Genomic DNA, 18013 nt, shown 5'->3' on the forward strand with positions numbered 1-18013 from the left:
TTATTCCAAATTTCCTGCTTTTCTTCGTTCTTCCATAGTTTTTGCACAAAATCAGTCAGGTATTCCAGACTTGTCCCAGGTAGGTACTACTTCTACTGATTGTGTACAATATGACTTACATTGTGAAGAGTTAATTTCCGTTGGTGGTAAATGGCTAAAATTTCAATCAAAGACATCTTTATAGTGCTTTCCAATCATCAAATTAATAGTCGTTATTCGTTTTGATACTTACGATAAATATGGAAACGTGAGTAATGAAGCTTACCAGTGATCAATTTATAGTCGTCAATTTCTGCACGTCATCCTACACATTTTCAGTATACATTTTGTACATATTCAAGATGAAAAAAAAAAGGAGAAAAAAAAGAAGAAAAAGTGTCGATTTCCAAAGATAAAGATAGAGGACAAAAATGAAAAGAAAAGAGTACGTGTAACGCTGGGAAACCAGAGAAGAGGGCCAACGCCACACGAAGCCAGCACCAAATATCTCTCCAGCCAATGGCTGTTAACTTCTCTCCTGTACCCGATATCCAGAATCACCGCCTCTCCTCCCGTTATTTTCCACCAGTACTTTCTCATTTTTCGATCATTCTAATAATTCAACAAATTACAAACCAAAAACAAAGAAATACAGTATCATTTCGGTTAGCAACATTCTCAAAACAATATTTTCACTCTCACACACACTCACTCACACTGTTGGGTGCAACTGCTAAATTCAGGTACAATAAGCTGAACAGATCACTTGAGATCTTCATACTACTCATGTTTGATATAATATTTGATTTGATTATTCTTAGTTCCTCTCGTAATGATCGCCTTGCACGTTTCCTCGTTGTTGCATTCTCTTTTGTGTTTCAGTACAAATATGTTACCATGTTTATAATAAGAAGTATGCGTAATTAATTATTTTCTAGTTGTTGCACACGTTCATAAATTATTGGTGTTCAACTTTATTCAAACTTATATATTTTTACGTTAATTCTATTCATGAATCATGACAATGCGTTTTAGCAATTTGTTCATGTCTTACCTGTTTGTGTATTGTGAAATTTCTTTTATGAATTCCACTTAGTGAACTAGATGATTAAGAATTCTTAGCACAACTTGATTTTTCCTGCTTCCTGCACCTAACTGGTTTAGGAATAAAAATGAGCAGAGATTTCCTTCTGTCGCCCTTTTTATAGGTGTAGGGAAGCATGGTGAATCTCCTACTTCCTGCACCTAACTGGTTTTTCCTTTTTTCATTTCTCATCCTAAAGAAAATTAAACAAGTTGATTAGTCAGCAAAACTCGCGCATAACTAATTGATTGTCCGAATTCTCTGCTTACTATCCTTATTTTAGAAACTAATTCACTCTTTTGTTATAGCTTGACAAGTGGGAGATAAATTCAAGAAACAGCCTGGTCATCAGCTGATATGGTTGTAATTCAGCTATCTTGTTAAGCGCCGTGTAGTAGTCTTGGCTTTTAGAAAGTCATAGCCCTCATGATGGCCATTATTGGACTCAGTGCTGGAAACAGAATCCTAAGCTCTTCCTTCTATTATTCTGATCTTACTGAAAAGTTTTGTGTCAGTGATCATGCTTTGCCTTGCCATCACTTTCCTTCTCCTAAGAATGTGATCAATGCTAAGAACTCATCTAATTATAGCCCTAGTTATGTTTCCAATCGGAAAAAGCAGTCCGTTAAGGCTCTTAAAGAGCATGTAGATATTGCATCTAATCGTGATTCCGATACGGAGCCATGGGTTCAAATGTTCAAACAGTTGCAGAATGGCAGCTGCAGCGAAGAAGATTCGGTGGAGGTTCTTCTGCTGCTGCAGAAATCTATGCTTGAAAAGCAATGGAATCTTTCAGCTGAGAAGGCAATGACAAATGAAAACAACTGTAAGAAGAAGATGCAGATCACTTGTTCAGGGACGTCTGCTAGGCGGAGGAGAATGGATACGCGCAAAAGAGATCTACTTCCAAAAAATTCAGCCACATCAGATAGTTCAAGCAAGCGACTGAGATCTGTTATCGGTCCAGAGCTACTACAAAACCGTTCAAAAGGTTACATAAATGGTGTAGTAGGCCAAGAATTGCTGACACACACGGAAGTGGTGCAACTATCCAAAAAAATCAAATTTGGTCTTTATTTAGAAGAGCAGAAATCCAGGTACCGCGCTCTCAACTCCATCCACGATCCAACTCTACCACCCATACTTTCTCAAACATTGTATGAGACTTTAGTAGTGAAAATGACTATAAAGAACTTAAGAAAAATTGTAGAAAGAGTGAAATGAACTATGAAAGAGAACTGTATGAATTACCCTCTTATGTTTTACCCACTAGAAACACACAGGTTAATCCCTCTTCTCAAATACCCACCAAACATTTTGTTCCCAAGATTCTCCAACTATGCTTTATACATTTTCCTAAATACATCTCTTTCACAATTTTGGAGGTCAAATTGCTACGAATGTTATTGTAAAGCTTGAAACTCAATATAAAAAGTTGTTATGCCCTTGTGAATGTTGGGATTGAACCACATTTAAGCTGGTGTTATGTTGCCAGTGTTTACTAGCTTCCTTATCTAATAAAAAATGGAGTAAGAGGTAAATAAAAAAATTGGAGGCGGAATGCTGGAGAAGAAATGGTACTTTGCTTCATTATGTACACCTCTGTGTTTAGATATTCTAGAGAACTCCTTACTTCCCAAAGGGAAAATGTTAATAAAATTGGAGGTGATGTGTTGGACTGGGATTTTCAGCTACACTTTGAAAGTTTCTTCTGTTTTTTTTATCCAATGACTTCCATCGACATGTTCTAGAGATGACTTACCCAGCTTGTTTAATACATGGAAAATTTTAGGCTGAAGGAAAGATTGGGATGTGAACCTTCTGACGATCAACTTGCGATTTCCTTGAAAATATCTCGTGCTGATTTACGATCTACATTAATAGAGTGTTCCTTGGCTAGAGAAAAGCTTGCGATGAGCAATGTTCGTCTTGTCATGTCAATTGCACAAAGATATGATACCAACGGTACTGAAATGGCTGACCTCATTCAGGTAAGTGTTTACTGTATGAACAAAAGTTACAGGTGCAGAACTTCTTGCACTTGTGCATTGGTCAATAGACTGTAAAATGAAAATTGCCACTTCTTGAGGAAAATTCCTTCATTTGCATGTAGGGGGGCCTTATTGGACTACTTCGTGGAATAGAGAAATTTGATCACTCAAGAGGATTCAAAATCTCAACTTATGTTTATTGGTGGATTCGTCAGGTGAGATCACCATGTAGTTTTTGTTTTTTAGTTTTTTCTAGAACAGCGCAAGTTTGTAATATCATGATGACCATTCATTTCCTTTTCCCCCAATTCTCAGGGCGTCTCCAGAGCATTAGTTGAGAACTCACGAACCTTAAGACTGCCCATACATCTACATGAAAGACTGAGTTTGATCCGTAATGCAAAAATCAAGCTTAAAGAGAATGGAATAACTCCATCAATCGAGGTAAGTTCTGTCAAAATGAATTGATCAGCATCATATTCTGAATGTTGCTTACAAAGTTAATTGTGAAATATTACACTTTCTTCTAATTTGCTTGTGCTACTCCGGAACTATCAGAAAATAGCTGAGTGCCTTAACATGTCCCAGAAGAAAGTCAGGAATGCAACTGAGGTATGATTATCCTATAGTAGCTTTTAACATTTCCAGTTCATATTGTATAAAATTGCTTCTAAAATGTTTCTTCTTCTAGGCAAGCAGCAAGGTGTTTTCACTTGATAGGGAAGCATTTCCCTCTTTAAATGGACTTCCTGGAGAAACACTTCACAGCGTAAGTTCAAACCCAAATCTTTGCGAAATGTCTAGATTTGAGTTTGACAGCTTCTGGATTTACTAAATAATCCAAGACTGCTGGCATCCCCAAATTGTACATATTAACTTTCTTACAGATATTTTGATTTGATAACTAAGGACATTGGCTATTACAAATTTAAGATTCAACTTCCATAGATTTAAGATAAACTATTACCGTAAAATTATTAGTTACTACTTAGCAGAGAGATATACAATGTTGACAACACTATAAGTATATTTTGTGTTATCACCCAGAGTAGGGGAAGACTTAACTACTATCAATCTACTGGAGATATTTGAACCCAACCCCCCCCCCCCTCCCCACAAAATCACGGGAGGTGAAAGCCTGGGTGGATGAATTTATGGGGAGAAAAAACCAATACCTTAAGGTTTTAGGCCTTTTTTTAGCCATTTCTTCATCACTGACTAATGTTTCATAGCTTTCTTTCTTCTGCAGTACATTGCTGATAATCGCCTGGAGAACATCCCGTGGCATGGAGTTGATGAATGGATGCTCAAGGTAAAATTTATCACAACAATCCTCCCAATTTATTATTAAATATTGAATATATGAATGGTATTTAGTAAGATACTTGTGATCATAAATCTATGAATTTTAACAAAATCAAACTTCCGAGGTATTTGTTTCTTGTTATCCCCTCCCTCAAATTACGGATGAATTAGTATTGGTTGCGCCCTGGTAGATGCATGCCTGAAAGATTCGTAGTGGCAATTAGCTCTAGTATTGTAGCATTATCTCCCTGAGATGAGTCTTTCCTCCTTGAGTCAAAATAAGGTTCAATATCAATACATCAAGTCATAATGATGGTTAATTTCCGAATCATAATTTCGTGCAGGAAGTATGATCTTGGCACATATTCCTTGTACCTTTAGATCATTATATTTGATAGTGGCGCTACAATGAAATCTTGTTCTCTTGAAGTCCCTTCTTTCTGTGTTGCTGTGTTTTTTCTCTTCTAGAACAACTATAACTGTGGTTCAATCCCAAATTAGTTAGGGTCATGTTTATGAATTGTCGTTAACCCTATCACTTCATTTAGATCCATAGTAATCCAATATTTGAAGATTTCTCTACATTTAATCCATAGTAATCCAATGTAGCGCCAGAAGTTCTCTACATTTTCTGTTCTCATACAAATCTCTAACATGACTAATGGAATCCTAGTAAACTAAACCTGAATCACAACTAAACGTATAGTTTATAAGGATCTTTTTCTTCCATTGTGCATCGTTTTGTGCTAAGTTTGCATGATTCCAAGACAATGTAGGTCTTGCTAGACAACTTCCTTCCATGTTTTTTCCTGGTTTTTCTCTTCTCATCTCAGGGAAAGAAGGCTTGATATATTTTAATGCTCTATTAATTTCGCAAGGCATGTACATTACTACACAATGGTAGTAAGGATAACACACCAACTTATAGGTCAAATTTGGGTCAAAGGGTAAGATGATTCATGTGACTCTCTATCGTGCTTTGACCTACCTACCTACCTATGCTTTCCATTGAATGGGCGTCCGCTGGTCTTACCTCTTTCTATGCTGCATTTTTTTCCTCTCTTATTATTTATCAAGATGTGAACTTGAAATGTCTCAGAGAGTAAACGGCTTAATGTGTCAGAGTTCTCTATGAGTTATGCAAAGCATGAGTGTAACTATGAATTAATGGCAATGAATATGTTTCGACTATGGTGAAAATTGTTCAGAGGACAAAATTGTACCTTTTGGAATATATTCATCATGTGCTTCTATATACTCATGTAAAAATGCAAGAGAACACTTCTGAGGTTCATTTGTGTATAACTTCTGGCTTCTTCTGAATTCATGGACAGCTGGTGAAGAAATCATTACTGATTTTATATGTTTTACAGGATGAAGTAAACAACCTCATCTCTTCAACTCTTAGAGAACGCGAGAGAGAGATTGTCCGACTGTATTATGGTCTAGACAACGAGTGTCTTACCTGGGAGGATATTAGTAGAAGGTAAGAGTCATAATAACATTGGTTGTTTACTACTTTCCAGTGGATATTACTTTTCACATCAAGACTATGGCCTCATACAGCAGGTTATGTTGATCGAGAACCTATTTTTGAACAGAGTTCTAGTTAACATGATTCTTTAGAATGCTTATCGCACATATTCTTAGTAGCTCGTTTTCATGGGGTATCTGTATTTTAGAAGTGTGTTGCTTCATTCTTCTTTTATCTCTTGGAAGATAAAAAAAGAATATCATCAGATTGGCATAATCAACCATGTTAATTCTGAGAATGAATTTAGTCAGTAGTTAGCTAAGGATAAAGAAAAAATGTACATGTCTAAATTTGTAAGAAGCATCAATTTAAACGTGATCTGAAAATTTTATAGCAGTGAAGTTTCTTATTATGTAGACATTTTCATCTTTGTTTTGTTGACTGATATATCTATATGTTGAACAGTTGTTCTAAATGCTATTTTTCGTTCTTTACAGGATAGGTTTGTCCAGAGAAAGGGTCAGGCAGGTTGGATTAGTTGCACTTGAGAAATTAAAACATGCCGCCAGGAAAAGACGATTAGACGCAATGTTGGTTAAACATTGAGTACGCTTGCTTAAGACCAAACTACAAATGAAGTGTACATAAAATGAAAGGAAACTTGCATCTCCAATTATTTTCCTGATGACGAGAACAGATAAAGATCTAAGGGACCTTCTTCACCATCAGACGAGTCAGAAAGATGTAGTGAAGATTTTTGTGCATCATCCTTAATTAAAAAAAAAAAAAAAAAATACTTTAGGATGTGTCTCTGTTTATTGAGATAGGAGATAGTGTAAAGCAGATACTGTATATATGTTCTTTGTATTGACTTCTTTCATACACTTGATGTGATAATGTCCATTGACTTCTTCTATGTTAATTTTACTTTGTACATTATATTAGTAAAAAAATTTGGTAGAGAATATTTTACATCAAAGTGAAAACGTGAAAAGTTAAATGAATTTGAAATCTTGAAAAAACATTAGTGAAATTGGGTCAACATTTTGAATATAAATGGGACAGAGCAGTTCCGAGTATGTTCCTATTTGCACAAAGTAGCATTTAGTATGCACGTGTTGCCACTTGATACAAAGATGTCTTCTATTCAGATCAAAACTTTGAGCTGTTGGCATGAGTTGCCACTTGATAAAATCCAGAGGAATAGCCGACTAATTTCCTCGGAGATATTGATTTGGGGTTTGCTGTAGATAATACTCCATGAAGCATTGCCCATTGCAAAGGAAAGTTATTAGGATACTTTCAATTACTTTACCCTAACCAGTCCCAGATATAATTTAAAAAAGAAAAATAGAGTACCCTTCCAACAAGAGTAAAGAAGACGATCAAATCATTTCATTTGCATTCTTAAATTCTACAAATATCAAATTTATGTATTTCGTAACCATATTTCCCTCCAGCTTCATTCAAAGCTCTTCAAATTTGTTTCTCCTCTACGACCCATAGCTACACAAGCAACACTTGTATACATTTTAAAACCGTCCCGTTTATCTAATTTTACAAGCTACACAAGCAAAACCTGTATACATTTTAAGTTATCTGCCCCCAAAGGAAGTTACAGTTTATACTTTGCATTCTACAAGGTTCCGTGGCGTGGTGAAAATCTCAAAAAAAAAATATAGAGATCGTAGTCCTTATTCTTACAAACAAGTTGACTATAGTACATGGCAGAGATTACACATTGGCTCACAAGCAGTAATCTAGCTTGTAGCTCTAAAACAACATGATTAGGCATGTCCTAAATTAGGTTTAAAGGAAGAAAAGAAAAACTTGGTCAAATTCCTCTGGATGCCTATTGGCTGAAAGCAAACATTTGCTATTCAGTATCTTGGTAAACAGATTAGTAGTTAACTATGATGACTCCTTCATTCAATGTCATCAATCCAGTCACCATATATTTTACTAATCTTATCGGGGCCTTTCCATTTTTGAAAGAACCTTTGGCCAGGCCTCTCAACTATGCTACTCGGCCTTTGTACCTGAACACCCTGCCCTAGATGATAAACATCCGTGTGGAGCGCTGAAATGGTTGAGGGCACTGTACTTTCCGTTGTCTTAAATGAACTTCCTGCCTGCTTTAAATCTGGAGGAACAAAAAGAGAATCTTTGCCTTCTGTTTCAACAGGTCCTCCACCAAATCTGTTCAGTTCTGTCACAAAATAGCAAGAGTTAGTATTTTGCACACGATCAACGGAACATCCAACATAATTTTGTCGTCTAGTCCAATGAAACCCAACAGCTTTAGCTAAGGTAAAAGAAGACATCCAAATAATTAACTGAAAGATTGCCAAACAATTAGATATTTAAAAGCTAAGTTGCTCCGACTCGGCAGTTTAGGCGCCGCACCCGTGTCAACACGACACTAGTATGGGTGTGGGTATGGGATCCGTACCGGATTTGGTCAAACAATTTTGGGTACTTTGACCATGAGAAACGAAAAAATTCGGGACAAGATACAATTTAATTCCTGAAATCAGAACAAAAACTAGAGTAAATTTGAAGAAAATAGCATATCTTATCTAGGAAAGCAATCATTTACTTATCTACAACTTGAGAATAAAAAAGAATTCACACTTCACAAGCTATGCGTAAGTATTCCACAAAATTTCTCATAATTTAGAGAGTTTTTTATTTTTTTATTTTTTTGAATTATTTTTAGCCGGATCCCCACACCTGTATCCGTACTAGGATCTGTATCCCCGAATGTTAGAATTTACATCACGATCGATCCGACCTCTATATCCGCACCCGTGTCAGACACCCGCACCCGTGTACGAGCAACTTAGTTTAAAAGCCCTGGCATATAGGTTTCAATTGTGCAGAATCCCTTTACCCTAAATCGCATTCATCACAAAAAAAAGGAATCCCTTAACCCTAAAACATAATATCTCATGCAGGTCTCTCCACTACAAAACCAAAGTCAGTTCTAATTTCTAATAGTACCGACTTTAAATCAGCATTCAACTGCTTCACTGACGCTTCGTATGGTTCTTTTAATAGTACAATCCAACCATGATTATGTCTGCATTTTAGCGAAATTTATGATGTTGATACCAAAAAGCTCTTCCTGTTACACAGTTGTCAGTACAAAAACATTGGCATTAAACATACACCATCAAGTTCCAGTACATTTCTGTTTTCTTCTTCCTTTTTTTGAGGAAAAAAAAATAATTGGTATTTAGTTCCTTCACCTGGAAAACAGTAATCTATAATGCTTAACTTGCTGTCCAGAATAATCTAATTTCTAAGATATTTCACAATTCCTGCTGAAGCTGCTAGATTCTTACACATCCAAGGTCTTATGACTCTTTGCAAACTTCCAATTAACCTTTCTGTCCAACTCCTTCTACTGACCTTATTCTTCAAAATCTTCATTTAGAAATTCATTCATGTCCTTGCAGCTGATCTACCAAATAACATGATTTAGAAATTCAATTTCATCCACTTTATCTTTCTTTTTTGGGGATATAATAAGCTCCACTCCCCAACCGAGGAGCACACAATGCCTTTTTCCCACTTTGCTCCCTAAACTCGTATCCAAAATCGTGGTTGGGTGTTGAGAACTCTATCCACTAGGTTATCACTCCTTTTTATCAATTTCATCTAACTTATACAAAAGGAAGAAAAACTTGATTTCATTCTGAATTAACCTATATACAACAAAATGCATCAATGGAGAATAATGAATACCATACCATTTGGAGTTACTATTCCTTTCCCTTGTTTTTGGATAAGTACATGTTCAACCATCATTTCTCTTTTTTTCTTTGATAAACTAATATCTCATTGATGTTGTGGCGAAGCACCCCGTAAACAAGACGTATACCAAAAATTAGAAAAGCTACAAAATGATATGTTTCTCTAATCATTTAAACACATAGGGAACTCATGGGTGCACCGTAAATTAATAAATAATAAGAGGAATGCCCTAATCTGAGATAAGTTGTATATTATCCCTTTGACACAGGTATTTATTAAAGCCTTAGAGCCCGTTTGGCCAAGCTGCCAAAATCTGCTTATTTTGAAAAGTACTTTTTTTCAGAAGTACTTTTTTTAGTACTTTTGAAAAAAAAACTGTTTGTGTTTGGCCAAATTCATTTAAGAAGTATTTTTTGCAACATTTGGTAAACAAATTGTATTTGGCCAATCTTTTTAAAAAGTACTTTTGAGTGTCAAATTACCAAAAAGGATAGTACCAAGGTCTTATAATTCTTTTAAATAGAAAAATGAACTTACATATCTATCATAAGAGACTTTTATTATTATTTTATTTTATTTTATTAAAATATAAAATATAAAGTAAACAAACATATTACAGATTTAAATCAATTTTACATATATAGTTATACCAAAGCATATGATATTATCTAGTATAATTATTATTGTTATATAATGATTTAAATAATTAAAATACATCATTCAGTATAAATTAGAAGTCTATCCACAAATTACTATATATTGATAATCCATCCTGAGATAATAAGTAAAGTCACTCACACATGATAATATTTCTCAACAATTTCATCTCTACTTCTATCACACAACGCCTCCATAGTAGTAGAAGACTTGTCTCGCATTTCTAAAGGAATATCAGAAGGCTCATCTCCTTCATCAATCTCTGCAGTAATTTCTTCATTAGCATAATAGTTGAATTCTTTATCGGTAGAAGAATGTCGTCGGATGAAATTATGTATAGCCATGGTAGTTGTAACTAGATAATTCTGAGTGACAAACTTGAAAGATGGCATTGAGCATAAAATAGAAATAATTTTAAATATATAAAATAAATCATAAAATAAATAGTTAAGTATGTTTAAACTAATTCAAAAGGAGTAACTAATTATTAACAACACATAATGTATAATTTTTTTATTTTTAAAATTTAAATTTAAAAAGAAACTAATTATTACCTAACCTTACTAACTTTGTCATAAATTGCCAATTGGCCTATTGTGAGGCGGTCACTTGACTTAATGTGGATACATTTTCTTCTTCTTTTAATAATATATAGATAGATTATGCAATGCAATTGTAAATTTATTACCTATTTGTAGGTCATTTTCACAAATTAGATTTGATAATTGTTTTAAAGATTCGGGAACTAATAGCATATAATAGAAGAAATTATAAATGATTATTTGTAGGAAGAGAATTGATAATCCAAAGAAGGATGTAGATAATTTGCTTTAGTGTGAAAAAAGAAGAAGATAATTTGGAAAGTTACAAGACATTACACAAAGAAAAAATCAAAAATAAGAAAAGTCAATATAGAATTTGGAAAGTTACAATATGATTCATATATATAATATCTTTAATTTTAATAGAATGGTAAAAACTAAAAACAAAAATAAAAAGAAAAAACTTAAATTAGTAAGGGATAATTTGAAAAATATAAATTTATGATAAGGATAGTTTTGTCATGAATAAATTAATTTTCTACTTCTGATTCTGCTTCTTGGAAGAAGCTAAAATTTTCTGCTTCTGCTACTGGCCAAAAGTACTTCTCTGTATTGGCCAAACAACTCAAATTTTTTAAAAAGTACTTTTTTGGGGAAAAAAAGTACTTTTGGCCTCCCAGAAACTTGACCAAACAGGCTCTTTAGTCTATGTAAAGTCGTACATGTTCACCCAATATTCTATCCACATCAATAAAAATGCAATGAGTTTGGTGGGAAGGCATTCAACAGATGGCCTCATCTATAGAAATATTGATAAAAGACAAAGACAAGTTTAGTTATTAACCAAACTAGTCGAGAGCAAGAAAATTCAGGTTATTTTGAGAAGTGCTTTTTTTTCAAAAGTACTTTTGGTGAGAAGCATTTTGTGTTTGGCTAATTCACTTGAAAAGCACTTCTAAGCAGCAATTAGCGTTTGGCCAAGCTTTTAAAAAATGCTTCTAAGTATATTTCTTTCAAAAGTGCTTTTCAAAAAAGCACTTTTGGAGAGAAACTACTTTTTTCTACTTCTCCAAAACTACTGCTGCTTCAACTCAAAAATACTTTTTTTTCTTCTAAAAGCTTGGCCAAACACTTCAACTTTTGAAAAAAGTTGCTTTTGGTTTTGGAGAAGCTTGGCCAAACAGGCTACTAGAATGGAACCCCCAACAATCATACCCATCAAATGACTAATCTTCTATCTATCCAACAACTGGATTGTAGAAAAGCGTGTTCCCTGATTTCCTTTTCCCACCAAATTTCACAACATTCTCTGATTATTGCTTCATAGGTTGTAAGACTCCCGTAGGTGTAGCAGAGAGGTTACAAGAGAGGTAAATGCTTCCCTTGTTGTCATCAAAGTTTAAAAGGGTTTGCTAGTTTGTGGCTTCAATAAAAGAGGAGACAGAGTTGCTGGGGAAGTGGTGGTGAGCATAACATAAGAGAAAAAGAGATTCTAAAGTTGTAGGAACTGATTGAAAGATAGATCAAATTAGAGCAACATTACTATTGTGCTTTCACTTTTTTTTATTGATAACCGGAGAAATTGCAGAGGACTAGTGGCGCACAGTTTGAAATTCGATGGATAATGGGCTCACCCCTTACAATTCTCCACTTAAATACCAAGCTTTGTCTACAGCAAGGTTCAAAACCCGTGATGTGCGCCAAACCTACACATCAACATGTTGCACTCCTACCACTAAATTAAAACCCAAGGGACTACTACTACTGTGCTTTCACAAAAAATTCGTTGTTAAAGTTCCTCGCCAGATACTCAAGTTTGGATCATTTCACAGATAACTACAGAAGGGCAAATATAAAATTCCCATTTTCCATGAAAATGAACATAGAAATTGACAAAATCTTCTCAAAGTGAACATACTACAAATCTCTTCAGTATTGCACTCTTCTTCAAAGTTCTACCTTTTTATTTTATTTTATTTTTATATGAAGTACTCTTCTTGTAATCTTCTTTCAGGGTGCTGCCTTTGAGTTATTTCAAAATAAATTACTTCCAATATATTTTACACCACCTCATCATTTACACAAACCGAATGCTACACGAAAAAGCTAATAAGCATGTCACTTAAAGTTAGTTCTCCCTTTTATACAGGGGCAAAGGTCAAAGACTCTAGAGCCTTATCCCCAAATAAAAAAGGTCAGAGACTCAAGAGAAATTTGATCAATCTTCTCAGTTATACCAATCTTAATATGGATAGTTGTGTTATAACATGTGGCATCACAGAGTACTAAGAGACTGGTTTACCTGAACCAAACTGGTGGAAGTCTGGTCCCATCTACTAAAACGGTATATGAAATCCTTAAACTATTGATAAGTTCAGCTACTTCATAAGTATCGAAGTCATTCAATATTGAACACAGGAAATTCAGTCTCTTTGCTGAGTACTTACAGCTTGTTCGATTTTCAAATTCCCTTTTAGACTTTTAAGATAAGATGATAAGATAACTTGCTTTCCGCCATAGAAGATAAAGGGAACCTTAATACACTTATCAACTAGCATTTTCACCTAAATGAAATTTAACCAAGCAGATCAATATCCCAGCAAGCCAAAATCAATCATAAATCATCAATCTTCACCATTCTCACTGTAAACATTAAAATCACATCTCCCTATACTAGAAATAAGCAAAAACTAAGATCCATACCTGCCACACCATGAGCAAAATGACACTTGCTGCCAAATGGGCAATAACCAGTAGTCTCCCACTTATTACAAATTCTCGTCTTCCAGTTTGAAGGCTTTAGCGTTGTTCCAGTAGCATTATTACCAAATCCACCAACAGTAGGAGTCACACTTATAGCAACACTTTCTCTAGCTCGTGATTGTTCATCGTGAAGGAAAGTACAACTATCTCCATAAGGACATCCTTCTTCAGTGTAGAACTTCTTGCAATGCCTCCCTTTAGCGGACCTTTGAGACTCCCCGCGCAAATCAGGAGAAGTCAATATTGGTATCTGGTGTTCTTCTCTTGGTTCCACAGCCAGTACTCCTCCTGCTCCTCCTCCCCGCTCACTTTCATGTGCAGCTACTATGTCTTGCCAATTAGGAGGTGGTTTTCGAAGCTCCTCTATTCCATGAGCGAAGTTACAATTAGTAATGTAGGGGCAGACACCCGCACGGAACTTACAACACAATTTAGTTTTATAGAACATCTTTCCGATTGCTTTAGAGCTACTGGTAACAATATCGCGGGGATCTAAACCTTGCACATTCCTAGATTTCTTGTTGGGAGGCTCACTCCCAGACCGGTTCTGGGAATTGGAAGAAGTTTCATTACTGTTCCAGGCTCTATAATCATCCTCAGTAGCCCAAACCGCCTGGTCGGAAAAATTAGGACCCCAACTGCCAAAACCACCACTACTGGCAGCTGAATCTTGGATCATATTCCCTACAGCAAAACCAGCTTCACCCATAAAATCCATCAAAACAGCAGATCTGACCACCCAAGAGGTTCAATTCCCAAAACAGACAAAATGACATACAAAAACAAGAAAGCTCAAACTATGGCAAAGAAAATTTACACACTGACAATAGCTATACCTCTAAAACTATACTACCCAAAAGAATGAGAAAAAACGAACCTCAAGCCAACAAAAACATCACAGCCCACTTAGTGGCCAGGAAGGAAGAGAAAGAGGGGGGGAAAAAGTTACTAAATTTAGAAACTTTACTTATGAAAATAAGGGGTTGGAAGCTAAAAATCCTACCTTTTTCAATTGGTGAATAGCTACGGTAGTACAATGTAAGCTTTCGCCAAGCGACCATGCCTAATTCAAATTGCATAAAGAAAAAGTATAGTACAACAAGTAATTAAACAAGAAAAAAAGAAGATTAACTACCTCGTTCTAAAATACAATGTCAATTCAAAACCCTAAGTTTTAGTAAAAGAACACAAATTAGGGAATTGGAGTTAGTGTTATCCAAATGATTCTTGTAAAGGAAAGGAGCAGTTAATTGAAGTGACTTCAGATAAGGAAACAAAATCTGGAGACTAAAATTGCATTTTACAGAGATCAGATTACGGGTATCGTGTTTTGCTGGTCGAAAACGAGAGGAAAAGGAGGGATGGTGGTGGGTCCCCTCGTCATTGCCCCTTATCTCCTCAAAGACCGACGCAAGAGGAGCTTACCCAGTAACTCCATCCGTTTTAGAAATATTGGAAGGGATTCGAAATACATAATTAAATCTTCTGATTTTTTATTTCAATTGAAATTTTGATTTAAAAAAAATACATAATATAAGATAAAAATTATGAATGGAAGTATCCCTTGAAACCCAAGAATGTTGTTTAGTAATCAACGATGAGAACCATGAAATCTCATGTTAAAATTCGGATGAAAATAAATATATTAAGTAATTTTTTTCGATTTGTTCAAGCCTGAGATAAAATTACCCAATACTTTTACTGATGTGAGACAGTGGTGTTTACCCGTAAAATGGTACAGTTGAATTTGTTACGTGGTTTATATACAAGCGAACTGATTTGATCCAAAATGATAAATAAATTGGATTAAAAATAAGAATTAGCGTTAAAATCAAAGGAAATGGCAGGCTTGGCTCCAGCAGCAATACTTCCGACGACATAAATAAGAGCAATATAAAACAGAAAGTAAAGTTGTATTATTTAGTTTGAGAATAGAATGTAGCATAAGTTTTGCCAGAGATTTTGTGTCCTTACAATGGTTGTTGAAGCTATTATTTATAGTTATACCTATGAAACAAGATCCTAGGATCAAGCATCTCTTAAATGACAATGAAGGGGGTCATTGATGAATATGTAACGGCAGGCTATGAATGCTAAAATTCTCTGCAACGACTGCCTATTTAATACTAGAGAATATTCTTCATTAAATGTCATATGGTGACAAACATTCAACTCGCTCACGTTGATCGTGTTTCTCTCGGGGTTTATCCGGTGTCAACTGCAGTTGTTGTTCCCGGTCTTGGTTCTCACTCGATTTGTCTTTCATCTATCTCCGATTCCATGTGTCACGCTATCATTCGATCATTTAATACGAACCAATTTTACCCTATACAGATAGTCCTCCTGCTTTCCAATGACATATCTTTGTGTCACCAAGAAGTTGGTGAAGATTCCTTTCTTAGTGGAAAATTTTTCTAAAGCCTTCTGAACACTCTCTGACGCTTGATAGGATGCACGTATACTCGCATTTAATACCCCGAACACATGTTGCCCCACGATTTAGCAATGTTTTTGCCGGTTCTCGAGGTAATCATGATCACAATTTTTGACGTTTATATCTATACTTATACTCATCATATTACCTCTTTTACTTCCAAAATTTTCATAAGTTTCTTGCCCTCTATGTACTTAACCTTCTTCTGCTTTCATCTCTTTTTGATTTTCTTCAAAACTTCGTCGCTTTCTTGTTATTATGGCTTCCTTTACTGAATCTTTTGAGAACTCTGATCTTCTCTTCGGTGGATGCCCGAAGAGAAGCAATGATAAAGAGGTTGATGTTGATGTTGATCCTCCTACGGCGAGTACTATCATACCCAAACACTTGAGCACTATTAACGACTTCCAAGAGAAGTTCCCTTCTGCGAATCCTCGAACTTGGGCTGTTAGCAGTTATCCCTATTTTATTTTCCCTTCCAGTATTCCTACTGTGAAGGATGATTGTAACTGCCATGACCTAAACATCATTGCTCCTGACCACGTGGAGCGGGTTACCTTCACCAAGAAGGGTTTTACGTATGTCTATATATACCCCTTCACTTTGGGTCCATTTTCTTTGAGCAGGGGACTTGACCCCGTGATTTTGGAATTATGCCACTGGTACCAGGTCTGCTTGGCACAAGTAGGCCCTTCTGCGTGGCGAACGTTGGCTTGTATGCGCCGACTGTACACGGAGATGGGGAAAACCATAACCCTGGCATATATGATGAACTTCTACTCCACCAAAATCTTCTGAGGTGGAGTAATAAATTTCAGCAAACGTGGCCACTATGCTCTGTTTACTAGCATGGATGATGACAATGACCGTGGGTGGATAGAGCAGTTTGTCATTATTGCTACTAGGGATAGCATCCCAAATACAATTCTATCTTTTCCCGAATCATGGAGTCGTTCACGTATGTTCGTAATCTATCTCTTTCTCCATAAAAAGATTGTTCCTTGTCATTGCTAACCCTTTTGTTTAAGGATATTTCAGCTACTCGATGGACACCACCAAGGGTTGAAGGCCTGGACCAATAGGTTCAAAAGATTCTAGATATTACTATGCCAGAGACCCGTCGGTGGAAGGAGATGGCACCCAAATACGGGCGGAAGGTCAAGAACCACGGTAAACCTCTTCTTTCTACTTTTCACCTATGTATGCACATAAGAAAACTTGCTAACCATACCTTTTTGTTTGATTCAGGACTCCCGCAGGGTTCTGTTACCTGCCCCGAAGTCGAGGTTTTGGCCGACCCTACAGAGGCTACGAGGTTATTGCAAGAGGCTCTCACTCGGAGTGGTGCCCTTGGGTCTTCTTTCGGTGGGGGCACTTCCTCTCAAAGTCCCCGATCAGAAAAGAAAGCGACCAAAAGGCGGTGCTCTTCCTCGACTGGGGATAAAAATAAGAAAGTAAATAAGGCCACACCTGAGCTAGTCATGACCGCAGTGGTCATTGAAGATGATGGGGAAGCTAGTGATGAGGAGGTGCCCCTTCACGATCGTCATCAGTTCAATCGAATGCTCAACCGGGAGAGCTTTTAGAACTGACCAATGAAGAGGTCCAAGCACTGTGGGGTGAGTTGGATCTGGTAGAAAATGCCAACTCCCGCTGTCCTATCCCCGTTGTTGTTTTTGGTCCAAGGAGTTCGGGAACCGCGCCTCTTTCGCCTTTGGTTAGTGAGCAACCAATAATTAGCACTGCTCCTGTTGCAGCTGCTTCTCAACCTACAACACCAACAACTTCACGCCCTTCTACACCAGCTGTTCCTACGCCACTAGTATGTGATGCATCTTCTCTGTCGGCCACAAATGCCCGAGAAGAGGGTGCTTCTCCTACCCAGTCCCCTGACACGGGAATTTGGGGCACAATTACTCACCCCATTCCCCAGATCCCTGAGGGAGGAGGAGTGTCACTCTCTCGGTCTCGAAGGAGTGCCATTTACTGTCCAAGCCAGTGGGAACTTGCCAATTATCTGAAGTC

At 36.3% G+C, this 18013-nt stretch overlaps 2 protein-coding genes across 2 annotated transcripts; one reads left to right on the plus strand and one right to left on the minus strand.

The window, feature by feature from the left end:
- Window positions 1-633: 633 nt before the first annotated feature.
- Window positions 634-6627, plus strand: LOC107790547 (RNA polymerase sigma factor sigA-like; the record flags this gene model as incomplete). The annotated part of the gene is given in 10 exon segments (NM_001325501.1): window positions 634-722; window positions 1372-2160; window positions 2856-3054; window positions 3177-3269; window positions 3370-3498; window positions 3613-3666; window positions 3746-3823; window positions 4304-4366; window positions 5733-5845; window positions 6331-6627. Coding segments are annotated over 9 exon segments (1509 nt in total). The 3' UTR covers window positions 6440-6627.
- Window positions 6628-7512: 885 nt separating this feature from the next.
- Window positions 7513-15003, minus strand: LOC107790545 (zinc finger CCCH domain-containing protein 12). The gene is made up of 3 exons (XM_016612480.2): window positions 14558-15003; window positions 13495-14238; window positions 7513-8042 (listed from the first exon to the last, which is right to left on the minus strand). Exons 1-3 carry the CDS (start codon window positions 14631-14633, stop codon window positions 7759-7761), a joined length of 1104 nt encoding a protein of 367 aa, XP_016467966.1. The 5' UTR covers window positions 14634-15003; the 3' UTR covers window positions 7513-7758.
- Between the last annotated feature and the right edge of the window lie 3010 nt (window positions 15004-18013).

The sequence above is a fragment of the Nicotiana tabacum genome, chromosome 21 (genome assembly GCF_000715075.1).
Source record: "Nicotiana tabacum cultivar K326 chromosome 21, ASM71507v2, whole genome shotgun sequence".
In the NCBI taxonomy this organism is placed as follows: domain Eukaryota; kingdom Viridiplantae; phylum Streptophyta; class Magnoliopsida; order Solanales; family Solanaceae; genus Nicotiana; species Nicotiana tabacum.

Coding starts and splice junctions, on each gene's coding strand:
- LOC107790545 (XM_016612480.2), bottom strand. CDS start 14,633: ATGCAATTTGAATTAGGCATGGTCGCTTGGCGAAAGCTTACATTGTAC. Junction 14,239..14,557: donor CTATTCACCAATTGAAAAAG/GTAGGATTTTTA, acceptor GTTTTGCTGTAG/GGAATATGATCCAAGATTCA. Junction 8,043..13,494: donor TTTTGCTCATGGTGTGGCAG/GTATGGATCTTA, acceptor ATTTTGTGACAG/AACTGAACAGATTTGGTGGA.